At 42.2% G+C, this 18,469-nt stretch overlaps 1 protein-coding gene across 3 annotated transcripts in view; it reads right to left on the bottom strand.

Moving 5' to 3' along the window:
• Positions 1 to 742: 742 nt before the first annotated feature.
• The window catches only part of ammecr1.L (Alport syndrome, mental retardation, midface hypoplasia and elliptocytosis chromosomal region gene 1 L homeolog), a 91,561-nt gene continuing 73,834 nt past the window's right edge, over positions 743 to 18,469 (bottom strand). For 2 of the 3 annotated variants that reach the window (XM_018228936.2, XM_018228939.2), the window contains 4 exons: positions 14,020 to 14,134; positions 11,443 to 11,533; positions 8,398 to 8,494; positions 743 to 6,392 (listed from right to left, as the gene is read on the bottom strand). In XM_018228936.2, coding sequence (XP_018084425.1) covers positions 6,278 to 6,392; positions 8,398 to 8,494; positions 11,443 to 11,533; positions 14,020 to 14,134 — 418 coding nt within the window. In that variant the 3' untranslated portion in view covers positions 743 to 6,277. 3 annotated transcript variants of the gene reach the window in all.

Here is an 18,469-nt window from a genome sequence, read left to right on the forward strand (position 1 = left end):
CCACCTCATGGTAGACATGACAATAGCTCCTAAGGAGGAGAAACCCTGCTTTGCTATTATAGGACTTGCTTTGTACTGACATTGAGTAGGAGAAACAATAGCCTGTCTATAAGCAGTTCCATCCTAAAGTGCCGGCTCTTTCTGAAAGCTCAGAATCAGGCACAATGCACAGAGATGGCTGCCTCCACACCAATATTACAGCTAAAAAAGAAGTTTGTTGGTTCAAGACCAACAATTGTAATGGTATAGAGTGACTTATGCAACCAGTGTCATTTAGAAATACAAAGGATCAAATAAAAATCATGCCAGAATCCCTTTAGCATGGACACGCTTATGTTTACTGCTGTAAAGCTGGCCATAGATGTCAAGATTTTTAAAAGATCTTTTCGTTATGGTGAGACCACGATTATCTTGAATTGTACGATTTGTCCATCAACTAAAAAGACCATTCCAGGCGATGTTGTCTGGTTGAAGCCAGGAAAACGCAGAGGAGCTGCCTGCTTGGCCCTGCAAACAGATAGATTTCAACGGGGCCGGTAACATTTTTCAACCTGGTTTAATTCCCACTAACTTCACGACGGATTGCGCTAAAATCGGTCACCAAAGAAAAAGCTTTGCGTCTATGGGGACCCCAACACGGGATAATTGGTGTATTGGTCAGTGGAAGTCGCCAAAACAATGCTGATCATGTGACACCCTGCGGGCCAATAATTGAGCTCCATAAAACAGCAGACATTTCTCAGATTTTCCATATATTTTATTGGGTAATTTAAAAGGTAACAATAGTGTTAAAACTACTACAATATCTTTCCACAGCCATATCTCACAAACAAATAACTTTCTAGAGATTTTATTTTTTTTTTGCCTTTTCTCCATTTTTAACCTTTTTTTCGTCTTACCTATCAGAATAAAATGCCCATTTTCTTGAACGGTTTCTTCACACTAATAGAAAGTATATGAGGAAGGAAGGATCTAGTATTAATGAAAAGGGGAGGTTATGCGATTTGTGATGTCATAATTGTAATCCAAGTTAATAAGAAAGAAACGAGGGAAGGGGCGGCCACTCCAGGCAGCTGTTGCCCCTCCCCCTTAATAGAACACCCTTCTTTGCTGAAGAGACCCACAATGCAATGCTCTGCACCGCAATTCAGGCATCTGGAGGTCCGAAGAATGAGCAAAATCACCATTTCATTGCAGTCAGGCTGGTGATACAAAGCAATCTGTTTCTGTAACATATAAAAACACTAACTTAGAAACTAGATCCCAAGTTTTTTTTTTTCGTTTTGTTTCCTTTCCGAAAAAGAAAAAAAAATCAACTTTGATATACAAAAACAGTCATTTAAGGTTTTATACAAAAGTTTGTTTTCTCAGTGCGTTTAGCAACCAGCTCAGTTACTGGGTCCAGCACAATATTTGCTTTTTTTTTTTTCGTTTTCTTCATGATTTAAGTCTCTCTGGAACAGTAATTAAAAGAAGAAAAAAAAACCCCAAACATTGTATAGAAAGAATCATTGCTGGTCTTAAGAATGAATGTAACACGGAACCCTAGAAGACTCGGAGGCACACGGCAGGGTTCCTTTCCAAAGTAAAAGTCATGAAAATGAAAACGTAAGCATCAAGTTTATTTCTGCGGGAGGACGCGGTCTTTCCAGGCTCCCCGAATAAACTTCAATTAAACATCACTAGAAAAAAATCCATTAGAAACTGTACAAAAATAAAAAAGTTCTTTTTTTTTTGTTTTCTCTTTAAACATGGAATCCTGCAGGGCGCTTTGATAGGACGAGAAGGCTTTAAGGAGCAGCATTAGAGTATGGCCAGAGGTTTCTTTGGTTTGGTCGAACATATACAATAGATGGAATCTATCTCTGGACAGATTGTACTTCTATTTCATTTAAAGAAACCTGTACATTTGAAGACGGGTGCTAAGAACGACGTTATACACGCGAGAGGTGCCAGCGCTATTCAGTGGGGGGTTATTCTGCAGCCTGGTCAGTAGCCAGTGGTTTTAATGATGGACTGTTTAGAAGAAGAAGCCCCTCCCATTGCGACTGCGCTGAAAAGGATTGAATGTCTGAACGTTATTCAGGATAAAAGAAAAAATACAGGGGGGGGCATATTTATCAAAGAGTGAAGTTAGGGATCGTCACAGTTCTCTAGAGTGAAATTCCACCACGCTCCATTCATTTCTACGGCATATTTATCAAAGGATGAACTTTCACTCATTGAGAAATACTCCCCCATAGAAGTGGCGGAATTTCACTCTAGAGGACTGTGATGATCCCTAACTTCACTCTTTGATAAATATATAACCCAGTGTATGACCTGCGCTTTAGCCCTGGCGCCATCAACACAGGCAGCTGGGAATTAATAGTTACTGATGTTAGGGGGGAATTATATGGAAATCATGGATTTGCTCCCATTCTCTCAATCTTTGCTTTTTTAGCAGACTTTATGCCAGTCTGATAACGCAGATCAGAATCACTGAGGGTGCTTATGGGAAACTGCCATAGAGATTGGGCTTATGGGAAACTGCCATAGAGAGGGTGTTTATGGGAAACTCATAGAGATTGGGTTTATGGGAAACTGCCATAGAGATTGGGTTTATGGGAAACTGCCATAGAGAGGGGGGTTATGGGAAACTGCCATAGAGATTGGGTTTATGGGAAACTGCCATAGAGAGGGGGCTTATGGGAAACTGCCATAGAGAGGGGGCTTATGGGAAACTGTCAGAGATTGTGTTTATGGGAAACTGTCATAGAGATTGTGTTTATGGGAAACTGCCATAGAGAGGGGGTTTATGGGAAACTGCCATAGAGAGGGGGTTTATGGGAAACTGCCATAGAGAGGGGGCTTATGGGAAACTGCCATAGAGAGGGGGCTTATGGGAAACTGCCATAGAGAGGGGGCTTATGGGAAACTGCCATAGAGAGGGGGCTTATGGGAAACTGCCATAGAGAGGGGGCTTATGGGAAACTGCCATAGAGAGGGGGCTTATGGGAAACTGCCATAGAGAGGGGGCTTATGGGAAACTGCCATAGAGAGGGGGCTTATGGGAAACTGCCATAGAGAGGGGGCTTATGGGAAACTGCCATAGAGAGGGGGCTTATGGGAAACTGCCATCGAGAGGGGGCTTATGGGAAACTGCCATCGAGAGGGGGCTTATGGGAAACTGCCATAGAGAGGGGGCTTATGGGAAACTGTCATAGAGAGGGGGCTTATGGGAAACTGCCATAGAGAGGGGGCTTATGGGAAACTGCCATAGAGAGGGGGCTTATGGGAAACTGCCATAGAGAGGGGGTTTATGGGAAACTGCCATAGAGATTGAGTTTATGGGAATCTGCCATAGAGAGGGGGCTTATGGGAAACTGCCATAGAGAGGGGGTTTATGGGAAACTGCCATAGAGAGGGGGCTTATGGAAAACTGCCATAGAGATTGGGTTTATGGGAAACTGCCATAGAGAGGGTGCTTATGGTAAAATTCCATAGGGAGGGTGTTTACTGGGAAAATGCCATAAGGAGAGTGCTTATGGGAAACCGCCATAGGGAGGGTGCTTATGAGAAAAGGCCTGGTCTCAGGCAGAAGGGCCCATATGGAGACCCTCGCAAGGACAGTGACAATATTTAAAACCCACTTAAATGAGAAAAGCAGCAGCAGATTCCCTGCAGCCAATGGCAAGGGTCTTATAAAACAGCCCGGGAATCTGCAGCATGTTGACTTTCAGTTCTTTATTGGGATAAAAGCTCTGCCCGGCTCTGCAGTTAAAAATCATTTAAAAAAAAAAAAAAAAAAAAAAAAGAGGGAAAGAGAACTGTTAATGCATTTAATATGGGATAAAACAAAGGACTTAAAATAAGTAACAAAATAAAATCCAAATTCATGATTTCACCATTTGGTGACAAGAACATGCTTTTATCACAAAAATAAAATCAAAGGAGGGAATTCAGACATTAACCCCATAACAGACGACGTGTTAGAAGTATAGAACAATGTCCCAGAATCCCCTAGTTTTGGGCTGCCTCTTGCGCGTGTATAACAGCCTTTAGACGACATTATTTTGTCAAGTCACAGCTACTAGAAGACAAATATTTTATGCACTAAGCTGGATACAAAAAGGACACACAGACAATCCTTTGTGTATTTCATTTTCTCCCCTAAGCCATGCTGGGAAGTATTGCTGACCTTGTGCTATCAAAACCTGCAGGATTGGCATTGAATTCTCAGTAACGCAATTATTACACTGGTAAGAAACATCTGTAGAACATCTGCATATATCGAGGATTAGTAAAAATCTGATGTGATCTAGAGTTGGCATGACCAGTCACGTGACCTTGTGCAAGAATCATTAGCACCTTTAAATAGAGTTTAAAAGAAAAAGGCTCATTTCAGACGGACGAGTACAACTGGGCAAGCTGAAAAACCTTGTGTCTGTGTTGGTAAAAGTTTTTTTTTTTTCTGCAGCAGAAAGTATGACTTAGCTTGTGCTCACTTTGTATGATGGATGCAAAACAAAACTGATGTGAAGCCATGGATTGCCACCCACTGGGTTCGGCCGACCGTTGGCAGCACAGAATGAGATGAACGTTTACCATGTGACGGCTAAACCTTGCTCCCAAATCCAGGAGGCTCCTGCGCAAGCAATGAAAAGGTTTAATTAAGGCATCCGCACAGAAGAACAAACCAAACCTCATTTTACTGCTCTAAGGAAGTGCCAAAAGCCCTTTACTCAGAGAAAGGCTGCAATGGTTTGAATAGCAACTGTCACGTGAGACGGCACAACCTCCATTCTGCGGGTGCAAAGGGTGACCGACTGCAATGAATTCATTCTAGCTCTGAGCTTCCTGAATAATGGATAACAAGCAAATCCAGGTGAGGTGTTCCATCAATGAAATGTGTATGACTGGCCTTCCTAAGCTGCCCCCTCCCCTTCAATGGGGCCTGAAATGCTGTAGCATTGAAACACCTACTCAATAGCACCATGGGTAATGACAAACAGAAGTCAGCCTTTCCATGACTGAAAGATCTGTAAAGCTATGAAAAGGATAATGGCACTTGAGGATGAAACCAAGTGACCTTTACCTGAACAAATGGAAACCTCAAACTGCTCCTTGGTATTATACTAGACTTACTCTGCGGGGTCCATCACTACCACACAAACTATGGCTAGTGCTCACCAGAACAACGAAGAGCAGCAACACAGACAAGCACAATTACTGGGATGGAAGGTAATCCTCTAGCCTCTACCTTGCTCTGATTCAAATATGATGTTCTTCACAATAACAAAACCAACAACTGTCCAGAGCAAGTTCCGCAGCATCTATAGATCCGTAGACCTGCCTTCACCCAACGGCGGGGATCATAAATCCCATGGCATCTACATTGATTGAATGAAGATTGAATGGCTCCATTGGTGGTGCCGTACTGCAGGGAGAATGCGTGGGCTATGGTGGGAACTAGAGGTCCAGGCAGATATCACTCTACCTAAAGAACATTGGTAGTAAAGTATTCAAGGTAACCAAACGCTAACACTGCAAGTCAATCATGAGGTAGTGATTAAAATATTCACCCTATATATGGATGTACCAATTTGATGATTTTTTTTCTTTTATATTGACTTAACACGTCTTCAGCTGTAGATGGATATATGGGTTGGTTTTGGTTATGCTCACAAGATCAGCAGCTGGCATACAACCATTTAAGGACTGAGTAAAAGCCGGCGACTGAAGTAGGTAAATCCGTGGAAATGCCAAGGGTCAAAGTGATAAATGTAGGACATGCAGCGACACTAGGACTGCCAGAGAAGATTAGTGTCATGGACTTGATGCTACCACCTGCAACTCTCAACCTTCTCATTTATACAAGAAACTCAGCAGCTCAGATTGAGACATCTCAATTATCCGCGTGTCAATCGCAGATCCGCCATAAATCAAGCCTTCCTTCCATCCAACCACAACTATAGAAAAGGCCATACAAGATAAGGTTAGCATCACATCAAACGGAAAAAGCATAAATGCTGCAAAAAAAAAAAAAAAAAAAGTCACACACACAACCTCAGTAGCTCAAAATAATTCTACTAAAAATGTGTTCTGGATACTTATTAAAGAGTCTTCCCACCCGTTGCCCTGATGAGCGTCACCACAAGAGGTGGAGCTTGAACAGGACAACGGAAACAATCATCATAAAATGGTACAGTAATAGAGATAGCTAGACCACGAGGGAGCCGGGTCCCCTGGGAAGAGTTCTGCAGAAAGGTCTAGTGACTGGTCATGCGGCTCAGTGTCAGGAATAATGGTTGTAGGGTGGGAGAGGGTGCCCGATGCCATTTTGAAAATGATGGTGCTGACGGTGGGAAAGGTATTCAGCATAACTCATAGTCATCTTCTCACTACGGTATCTGCAGAAGGAGAGAGAGAGAAATACAGGGTGTTGCTATGGTGATCTATATATTGACACATTATATGATGAAGACTATTCTCCGGCGTATAATACGACACTTACAATTAACAGACCATTCACTCATGACAGTGTCTTTCAATGTATGGAGGTCTTTTTCTATCATCAGATGAAAACCATTACCGGCTGCTCATAACACATCAACTCTTCTGGTGTGGTCACCAATCAAGCTGATCTTAAAGGAAAATTAACACCAAAAAAATGAAAGTTGTTTTAAAGGAATGATAAAATAATGCACTGTTGTCCTGCACGGGAAAAACGGGTGTGTTTGCTCCAGAAACCCAACTATAGTTTTCAGGGATCCCCAACCTTTTGAACCCGTGAGCAACATTCAGAAGTAAAAGGAGTCGGGGAGCAACACAAGCATGAAAAATGTTCTTGAGGTGCCAGATAAGTGCTGTGATTGGCCGTTTGGTAGCCCCTATGTGGATTGTCAACCTACATTGAGGCTCTGTTTGGCAGTGCACCTGGTTTTATACAAGCATATAATTAAAAAATAAACTCCTGCTTTGAGGCCTCTGGGAGCAACATCTAAGGGGATAGAGAGCAACATGTTGCTCACGAGCTACAGGTTGGGGATCACTTGTTTGTATAAACAAGCTGCTGTATAGCTGTGGGGGCAGCCATTCAAGCACAGGATACTCCGCAGATAACAGATAAGCTCTGAAGAATCCTGTTGTATGCTACAGAGCTTATCTGTTATCTGCAGTGTATCCTGTGCCTTTTCTCCTTTTTCAGCTTTAATGGCTGCCCCCATGGCTACTCAGCAGTTTGTTTATATAAACTATAGTAATATATGGACCACTTTTACAAGTGCAGAGCTACAGTACATTATATTATCATTCCTTTAAAACACAAATTTTTTGGTGTTACTGTTCCTTTAACCCGGATCTGGCCACTAACATGCTGGACCAAATCAGATCATAATGGGTCTACAGAGACCTGTCGGGATAGTACTACATCAACGTGTGACGTGTTTCTTGCCCAACAGGATCTTCATACAGACACACAGATATCAGCCCAATCAGGGAGGCCAATTGAAGGGCCCCATAGATGGCCCAATAAGCGGTCGATGGTCTGGAAAAGTCAATCAGGCAGTTGTAACGGGCCTGTGTATAACCACTGCTAAAACAGAAACCCCCAAAACAGTAGGAATAATAGTGAGCCTGCTTGAATGGCGCCCTCTGAACAGCTGTCATTTGATTCACACAGCAGACAACATTATTATGGGCAGGGAAACATGAGGCCGGTTGCTATTCTGGGTGATGGCTGCAGTAGTACTACACCGGGCAGATTAGCCACGTGTTTGAGCCATTCAGTTGTGGAGGCAGCAAGCTTTTGCTCATGGTAAGAATGGTCTATTCCGTTCTTATCCGAACGAACAGAAGCCAAATAATAGAAATGGAAAGTGCATTTATGTAGGTCAGATGTACTTGAGCTTTGTAATCTGCTGGATCTGAAAGATTGCTCAAACAGCACCCAAAGCATTCCACCTATAAGCAGATAATCTGCGAAGCAACGCACCAGGGCAAGAAAGCAGAATGAATGGCTGGAGCAGTGCAAACTCCATCCATATATCAAACAAGTGCATTGCTTCTTCTATACACATATTATATAATACACATATATTTGTGCAACAACATTCCCAGTGGTGCTGCAGAATATGTGACTAGAGGGAAAGCTGGAGATCAGAATGTAAAGGAAAGAAAATCTGCTTTAGCTCAGTAAGCTGATCTGCCAACCAAATCCCCTGGTGTGCGGAAATGTAACCAGCAGCTTGGCAACTAATGAAGTCGCGGAATGTAGGTCAGGGCAGGACAAGGGCAACCCCAACGAAACACAAGCTGCGGTGGATGTGTGCTAATCCCATTCTCCATTGGGCACAATGCGGTGCTGCGGAGCTCACTCTGCCTACAACTGTGCCGCATGGAACGCCATTCACCTACCTGGTCAGTTTAATCGTTTTCCTGAAGTCATTACTGATTGCAGCTTTATATCCACCTTTTCTCAATAAGGAATCTATGGTCTGTATGTGGTCCCAGCCTGCAGAAAATAAATACTTTTATAAGAGTGACTGCTGACGTTGCATTCTATGAGCATAACAGGATATTCATTGTGACAAACAGTTTGGAAGAAGAGCAAGCCTAGTGTATATATATCTATCCATCAGCAGTTAAATGGAGTGGGGTTCCTATAACATTCCTCGGGAATAATGCAAAGGACTTGGAGTTTTGCCTTTCCTGCCTACGACGCTATATATTAAAATAGGACTAACTGATAGCAGCATCACAGACTCTCAGAAAGACAAATGTCTTCATTATAATCTACACTGCAGACCTATTGTAAATAAAATACATAACAAGGCTGTACAGTGCGCTTTCACACAATGGCAGGAATTACACTGCAGATAAGTCCTAAACAAGATATTGTGTAACACACACACTGGGGGCCATTAAGAAACACTGGGCAAAAGTGCACCTGGGCAGTTACCCACAGCAACCAATCAGATGCTTGCATCATTGTTTTCCTTGCAGCTGGCTGGAAAAATCTAATCACCAAATGGTTGCTATGGGTTACTATTCCCTACACTAGCGGCTGCATTTGTAGCGGTGAGCAATACACACACTAAAATTGATGCAGGTCCTTCACCCACCTTGAGGTGGGCAATATCGGGCTGATCCAATGGTGGGCCCTAGGGCCCAACGATCGGATCCTAACGATCGTTAGATGCGGCCGCAATCCAACGGGATTTTTCGTCCCATCCGATCGAGATCTGGCCGACTTTCGGCCAGATCTCGATCGGTGAAGCCCGTCAGGGGGCCCCATACACGGGCCAATAAGCTGCCGACACGGTCTGACGGCAGCTTTTATATCTCTTAAGATGGCCCGTGTATGGCCACCTTAAGAGATGTAGCAAAATCAGGTAATGTGCCTCCAAATGTGGTGCTAACGTCCCCCTACACCCCGTGTAATGATCTGATTCACCACTTACATACATGTTTGTGTTCTGAGGTAGCCGACAAGCTAAAGGGAACCAGTGTGCATGTGTTCAGTATAAAAATAAAAACTGGGTAAATAGATAGGCTGTGCAAAATAAAAAATGTTTCTAATATAGTTAAGGTGGCCATAGACACACAGATCCTATCGTACGAATCGAGGATTCGTACGATTTTCGGATCGTGTGTTGCGTGTGCCGACATCTTTCGTCTGGCGGAGATCGTCGTTTGGTCGATCGGTCAGGTTTGATTTTGACCCGACCGGTCCCGACGGCAGATCGTAATCGGTTCATTCGAACAATCAGATTACACCCAATATAGCCATGTTTGTTAATGGCATAACGGGGAAAGATCCGCTCGTTTGGCGATTTTGCCAAACGAGCGGATCTTTGCATCTATGGCCACCTTAAGTTAGCCAAAAATTGTCATCTATAAACACTGGAATCACTGGATGTGTAACATAATAGCCAGAACACTACTTCCTGATTTGCAGTCCCTTGGTTTCAATTGGTTACCAGGCAGTAACCAATCAGTGACTTGAGGGGACCACATGGGTCATAACTGTTGCTTTTGAATCTGAGCTGAATGCTAAGGGTAAGGCCAGACGCAGCGTTTTTTTTAAAGAGCTCCGTCGGGCATAAATACGCCACTGAAACCACATGCTTTTTTCAGCACGTAGGTTTCTTTTCCCAACAAGCACTTCTCATTGTTCCCGTTCCCCATAATTCTGCTGGCTAGAAATAGAGAATTTATTTAGAAATAGAAAAGCCAATTTACATGCAAAATGGAGCAGGAATGATCGTCAATACGCAACGTAATTACGTCACCAGCCTAATACGCCGTAAAAACGTACGAGTAATTTATCTCGCAAGAATTTGGACTCCATATTTAAAATATGCTGCATATTTACAAAAAGTATGCTTTCAAACTTGCAGATCCCATAGAGTATATTGATTTGGTAGTTTCTTGATTTGCGTTTCTGCTGAAAAACGCCAATACTGGTGTCCCGTGGCGAATTTCATCTTGCAAGAGCCCTGTGAGAATTGCCATAGTGAGTTTTCCATTAGTTTCAGTGGTCATGCAGATTATGCGCCCGACAGGGCTTTTTTAAAAACACCACGTCTGGCCTTGCCCTAAGGATCAACTGCACACTCACTGAACAGTTCTGTCCCATGTGGGCCCCCTTATAGTCGCTGACTAACTCAGAGTTAGAGAGCTGAAAAGCAGGAAGTAGTGTTCTGTTCGACATCCAGTCACTCCAGCCTTTATACATTCCATTTTTGGCTAACAACTATATTAGAAATGTTTTTTATTTTGCACAGGCTATTTGCCCAGTTTTTATTTTCACACTGAACTGTTCCTTTAACTGCAAACAAAGGCAGATGTGTGCATGTGTAGTGGAGTTTTATTTAGGAACAGTGTGATGGCACTGATGCTTTCAGAGCGCAGTATGAGCACAGATACAATAAGGACATGCTCAGCCTCTCTGTGCCATGACTTTTATAGTGGGCATCCAAATGGGCACATAATGGGTAAGGGAGGATCTGGATTGTTTTCAGATGACACTTTAAACAGGTCTATATGTCACACACAGAGAAGCACAAGTAGGCTGCCCAGTGACATTAGCATACAAGTCTGGTGACATATCATATACATATCTAACACTACATACTCAACCTTCTCTACTAGCTAAGGGGTGTATCACACATCAGTATAATGGGGCTCACCAGCCAAACTAGAATTCCCAGCAACCTCTACCAGCCCATGACATGACCTTATACAGCCAAAGGCAATGGCTAGAATAATGCATGAGTGAACACAGACAAAAGAATACAAATTGAATGTAAGAGAGAAGCCTTACAATTAGAAATTGATCCACCATCTGACATCAGTGCAAGGTCACATATTGAATTTGGGTTTATATGAATTTTTTTTTTTTTTTTGTTTTTTTTAAATCTTTAAACCAGTTCTTATGAAATAAAGTGCATCAATGACCTTGCTCCTTTGCAACCTCCGGTAAGTACGTGGCGGTTCGTTTGGATCCTTTTTCATTGATGAATTCTATTCTAATGCCATGTACACCCACCTGAAAGAAAGCAGCAGTGTGATTAGTACAATTCAGGAGAATACATTCAACAAGTGCTCAGAAAGCACTGGCTGCTCTTATCCTGCTCTTATCCTCGTGTTACTGCTGCAAAGAAAAAAGGCAACTCGTTAACCACCGCAGGGCTGGTCTGTCACCCTCCCCCCCCTACACACAGACTCTGGGCTGATAGACAAGGAAAAATAACCCTCCAGCTGTTATAGACTCCCATGGGTCTTGTTACTTGCATTGCAGACAGCTGACAGTCTCACATCCCGCCACAGTCAGTCACAGGCATCACATGACATTCCGCCTCTGACAGTTTGCATTGGGGTTGAGGGAAAAAAAAAAAATCCCTGAGGTTCCACGCTCACACTTAACCCATTTTTTTTTTTACTGACCCTGACATTTTTATTTGAAGGCTTCAGTTAGAAAGGGACAGCTACATCATTCAAAATAAATAAGACCAATTGAAACGTTTCTTAGAAAAAGTTGAGCTATACATAAATTCATCTAACCTCTTTGCTGCTGTAGACTGGAAAACATATCAAGGGGCCGACTGCCAGTGCCATGATTTTATATTTCTGGAGTGTGAGAGAGTGAGTGTGAGAGAAAGTGCACAGCAATTAACACTATATATGTGTGTGTATGTGTGTGATCCGTTATCCATAAACCAGTAATCTAGAAAGCTCTGAATTACGGAATGGCAGTCTCCCATAGACTCCATTATAATGAAATAATCCAAATTATTTCCCTTTTCTCTGTAATAATAAAACAGTAACTTGTACTTGATCCCAACCAAGATATAATAAATCCTTATTGGAAGCAAAACCAGCCTATAGGGTCTATTTAATGTTTACATGATTTTCTAGAAGATCCAAACTACGTAAAGATCAGTTATCTGGAAAACCCCAGGTCCCGAGCATTCATAACAGGTCAGATACCTGTATATATAAAAATACATGTTTATTTTTTTCCCCATAGTTGTACTTGTTTGTGTTTGAATGGCACTTATTGTCACAATAGCCCAGACAAGTCTAACTAGGGTGGCTGCTAATCTTCACATCTCTCAGGGGATCACACATTTTAGACACCGCAGCTGAGAAGAGGTTTGCCGTGTATTTACCTATGTGCTGCCAAATGCATTTTTACCTCCTTTCAAGCTGGATTCTTTCCAAGGCCACGGACTGGGCTCCCTTATACTGTATATAAAGTAGCCAAAGCAATTCTTTTACATTACTGGTTTGTTCCAGGCACAGAACATTCCCTACATACTTTAAACAATAGAAAATGTTAAATTATGCACAGACTGTTGGAAAACAACAGACAGAGATTGTTCCAGTGCGTGTTACTTATTGTTGCTTAGCAATGTGATGTCATGTTTGACCTGTAACCCTGTGTGATTTTCTTCTTCCTGTGTGTGTCTCTATGAAAACTTCCTGTTGCGCACATGTTATACTGAAGTGTTTATCTATAAAGCAACCAAGTTATGGTGGCCATACACGGGCAGATAAAGCTGCCGATATCGGTCGTTTAGACCGATTTGACAGCTTATCTGCCCGTGTGTGGGGGCTTCCGACGGGTCTTCCCGATCGATATCTGGCCACGATATCGATCGGGAAGGTTGGATTTTTACCCGACCAACCCGTCGGAGCCACTTGGCGCATCGTAATTCGATCGTTCGGCCATACGGCCGAACGTTCGAATTACCCCCGATATAGCCATGCAGTTTAGTGGCATATCGGGGAAAGATCCGCTCGTTTGGCGATGTTTGATCTTGGAGTCTATGGCCACCTTGACTGTTCACACAGAGGTTGGTGTGTCTGTCCTCACTTACAGAGAAGCTGCACAATTTAGCAGTCATTGCAACACTGGAAACGTCCACTGAATGAACAGTAGAAAACCAGGTCTTTTCCTTGTTTCTTGCCAGCGAGTTATTGGTCAGGTTCCATTCTCTTGCAATAAGCCATCCAGTATGGTTATTGAGCCCGTTTTGCAGGCAGTCTTGTGTTTTGACTGGGGCAGAAGAAGTGATCACAAGGAACATCTGCTCCTCGCAAAGCTTGCCGAGTCTATGTGCACAACACACGTCACACACAAACTGCTGTCAAGATCTCAAATCTCTGCTGCAAATCACAAACAGGCCACATAAGTGTGCGCCAACTCCACTTGAGCTCACACACGCAACAATACAGCTACACACACTCTCAATACACTCAGCACCCCCGAAACACTCACACAATCACCATGAATATATAAGGCGTGTATCCACAAACCCCTTGCTCCATTTAGTCAATTTCAGAAAGATGGAGATAAACTGGCAAAAATGTGTAACTGACTTTTTGACATTGAATTATTTAGACGTAGGGCGTCGTAAGAAAAAATTGTTCACTTTGTCATTGAATGATTTTCTGCTTTAAATCCCCCTGCCCCTGTATTATTGGTAACAGCATTTCCATTCAGCCAGCGTACAGGTGCCATGCACTTACCTCCCAGTCCAAGTAATCACATACATCCTCAAAGTTTGTAAGTAGAGATACTGAGCAGAATAGCCGGGGCAGCTCATCCCTCGTCATTGGAGGAAAACGGCTATCTTTAAGGGCACTGCAGAAAAAGAGAGAGAGACGGTCAGGAAATTAGAATTAGCAAAATACATTGATTATACCTAGTATAATGCACAGATCTGTATGAGGGATGGGCAATCGTGTTTAACTAAAGTGATTCGGAGCTGTCCTGATGGTTCGTCTATATACAGCAAACAGATTCTAGCTGTGATGTGGGCGTACGTGCCTTTATCCTAAGATAGTAAAGCTGAAATTTGTAGATTAAAGGAATTCTGCAGACTTCTGCACTAAAATCCATTTCTCAAAAGAGCAAAGTGATTTTTATATTTATTTTTGAAATCTGACATTAGGCTAGACGTATTGTCAGTTCCCCAGATGCCCCCAGTCATGTGATTTGTGCTCTGATAAACTCCAGTCACTCTTTACTGCTGTACTGAAAGTTGGAGTGATAATCACCCTCCCCCCCCAGCAGCCTAACAAAAGAACAATGGGAAGGTAACCAGATAGCAGCTCCCTAACAAAAGATACAACTGCCTGGTAGATCTAAGAACAACACTCAATAATTAAATCCAGGTCCCACTGCGACACATTCAGTTACATTGAGTAGGAGAAGCAACAGCCTGCCAGAAAGCAGTTTCATCCTAAAGTGCTGGCTTTTTCTGAAAGCACATGACCAGGCAAATTGACCTGAGATGGCTGCCTACACACCAATATTACAACTAAAAAATGTTATATTGTAGAGTGAATTATTTGCAGTGTAAACAGTTAATTTAGAAATAAAAACTACATCATAAAAATTATGACAGAATCCCTTTAAGTTTGGTGAAACAGGGTGCATATGGCACATTTCCATTGACAGTGGCCCGACGCTTACTGCAGCTCCCACTTATACAAACGTGACTAAACATGGTACCCTAGACATATTACATGGCAAAATATCCATAAGGCTGAATTGTAAATCAGCATCTCAGTATTGTGCATTTATATGCTTTTAACTGCCTGTGTATGATCAGCTTAATGCCAGGAGTGATAACTGCTCCATTGTCCTTGTTGTTCATAGCATCCAACTATATTGCCGTTTTCCATTATAGTAAGAAAATAACATATACGGCACATGGACGTTATTATGATCGAAAAGTCTTGCTATATAATCAAACTAGCCAACCACACTTGTAGGAGACTTGTAGTTTTCATGAAGAATATGCAAACCATGGCCTGGGCTGGAATGTACAGCAATATTTTTAATGCTAGGTCTAATAGGGGCACATGAGAATTTCTTTCAGAGAGGAGCTATAATTAGACTTAGATCTTATGATAGTGCTGCCACTCCATACACAGTACTGTTTGGGTAATATAAAGATAAGACTGGATGAAATGTAACATCTAAAACTAGACTATGAAATATTAAGGTTAGCACATCTCACTATATGGGCAGATTCTGGACAATGTGATCCCCACCTCCGGTGATATTAAAAGAAAAGGGCAAAATTATCCAAATCACTAGGGCCCAAATGCTATAGTCAGATAAACCAGTGACGGAACAACCGGGGGAGCGGGGGGTGCGAGCGGGCCAGGGCCCACCGGCAGTTCGCACGCCGCTTTTGCGCAGTTCCGGGTGTACGGAGGGGGGCGGGGGCCCGGCTGCGCGTCCTGCGCCAGGGCCCGCGCCCCTCTAGTTACGTTGCTGAGACAAACAGTATTTTTATTTCTCAAATATCAGCCTGCTCTTCGACTGTCAGAACACCGGTCCCAACACCAGGATCAATGCCATTTATTTTAAATGCTCATTAATGTACAGGAGTGGGATCCGTAATCCGGAAACTCATTCAGAAAGCTCTGAATTACTGGAAGGCTGTCTCCCATAGACTCCATTTTATCCAAATTTGTAAAAATGATTTCCCTTTTCTCTAAAAAATAAAACAGTAGCTTGTATTTGACCCCAACTAACATATACAGTAATTCATCCTTATTGGAAGCAAAACCATCCTATTGGGTTTATTTACAGTTTTAATGCTTTTTTTTGTAGACAATGTATGGAGATCCAACTTACAGAAAGACCCTTGATTATGAAAACCCCAGATCCCGGCCATTCTGGATAACGGGGCCCATACCTGTACTTAGCAATAGGGATGCACCGAATCCAGTATTTTTGATTCGGCAGAACCCCTGAATCTTTTGCGAAAGACTCGGCCGAATACCGAACTGAAAGCTAATTTGCATATGCAAATTAGAGGTAAGTGGAAAACATTTTTTACTTCTTTGTTTTGTCAAGTTATTACCCTCCTTGCCCCTAATTTGCGTACACAAATTAGGATTCGGTTCGGCTGGGCAGAAGGATTCGGCCGAATCCTGGATTCGGTGGATCCCTACTTAGCAATAAGCCAATTACGATACAGGACACCCAGATAAGTGTAGGATGTATGAAAAGCTTCACGTGCAAGTACATGCTAGATAATGTGAGGAAATGAAAGGCAGGTGCCGTTCCTCACAATTGAAAGGATTTCCTAGGCAAAACAATGCAATGGGACCTGCTTACCATACCATTTGTGCTATTACAATTTCCTGCCCAGAGAAAACAGACACTATTTCTCCTCACAAAAACAGGACTGGAAAAGATGCTCGGCAGCTGGGGCTTTCAGAACTCATTGCTTTCACCCTCCCCTCTTATCACTCGCACAAGTCTGACGCTCACACAAACTCAATGCAAGTTGTCTCATCATATAATTAGTGACAATGAGAGAGAATTAGATTAGTGGGAGGTCATCAAAGTGCTTTACTGCTACTATCTGGGAACTAACTTCATTAATCAATTCTCTAAAGCAATTACAGGAACCATTCGGCGTCATTCTGCTGCACTAATAAGAGTATATGCCTGCAGAAGAACCTGCCTTATGCCACATAATCTTATTTACCTTTAAAGCGGCCCACACATACACATCAGCTACCATCTCAGCCAAGCCATGGATTGGAAACCCTGCTCTTTTCAGAGAGTATCCCATAACTCATTATTACCATAAAAAGCTACTTTTATTCAGTCATATTAAAGGAGAACTAAAGCTCAACTAAGAAGTAGCTAGAAATATTGTACATTATGTTTTGGGTTTCTGAACCAGCCCAAGGCAACCACAACCCTTTAGCAGTAAAGATCTGTGTCTCCAAAGATGCCCCAGTAGCTCCCCATCTTCTGCTGATTCACTGCACATGCTCTGTGCTGCTGTCACTTACTGAGCTTAGGGAACCACTCACAATATACAGTACATATAGAATAGAAATGTCAATATTAGTAATCAATACAGATTAAGGATAAAGTACAGCAGAGAAACAAGTGCAATTAACATCAGAATTTAATAATCAGCCCTGTAGCATCAGGTTATATTACAGACAAACTCATTTTCTCCTTGATCATTTGCGACAACCCCTAAGCTTAGCTTCTCAACAGCTGCTCAGAGCCCACTGAGCATGTGAGTGTCACAGACACTTTCCAAGATGGTGACCCCCTGTGACAAGTTTGAAGTCCTGGATCATTGCTGCTATTGACAAGCTGAAACTTTAGGCTGGTGCAATAAGGTCATTATATAAAATTTTTAGCCATTTTTATTTTTAGGGTTTAGTTCTCCTTTAAAAGAATAACAAGCATACAGACCCCATGGTATTCTGCCTCACATGTTTCATACCCTCAGGTACTTAATCATAGGCATTGATGGTACCAAATTGACAAACAAGAATTTAAACCCAAATAGGTTCCTTAAATATAATTTTAAAACCAGAAATTGCAAATTCTGGGCCTTTTTGACTGGTCATTTCTACCCCAGCATATAACTAACTTTTTCACTTTATATAGGGGGATAAGGAGGTATTTCCGTAATTTGGAACTCCATATCTAAGTCTACTAGAAAATCATGTAAACATTAAACAACCCCAATAGGCTGGGTCTGCTTCAAATATGGATTAATTATATCTTAGTTTGGATTAAGTACAAGCTACTGTTTTATTATTACAAGTATGAGACCTGTTATCCAGAAGGAAATCATTTAAAAAAAAAAAAAAGTGGCTTATTTAGATAAAATGGAGTCTATGGGAGATGGCCTTTCTGTAATTTGGAACTTTCTGGATAATGGGTTTCCATATCCTATACCTGTACAGAGAAAAGGGAAACTATTTTCTAAAATTTGGATTAACAGGATTTAATAGTCTGTGGGAGATGGCCTTTCTGCAATGCAGAGAGAGAGAGAGAGAGAGAGAGAGAGAGAGAATGTGTGTGTGTGTCTTAAAGGTACACCATCCCTGTTTTAAGGGGGAAAGCATGGAGGAAGGGACTATGGCATGCATGCAAATGGTTAACTGGATTCATGGAAAGTGTCAGGAAACAAACTTT

The sequence above is a fragment of the Xenopus laevis genome, chromosome 8L, assembly GCF_017654675.1.
Source record: "Xenopus laevis strain J_2021 chromosome 8L, Xenopus_laevis_v10.1, whole genome shotgun sequence".
Classification (NCBI taxonomy): Eukaryota; Metazoa; Chordata; class Amphibia; order Anura; family Pipidae; genus Xenopus; species Xenopus laevis.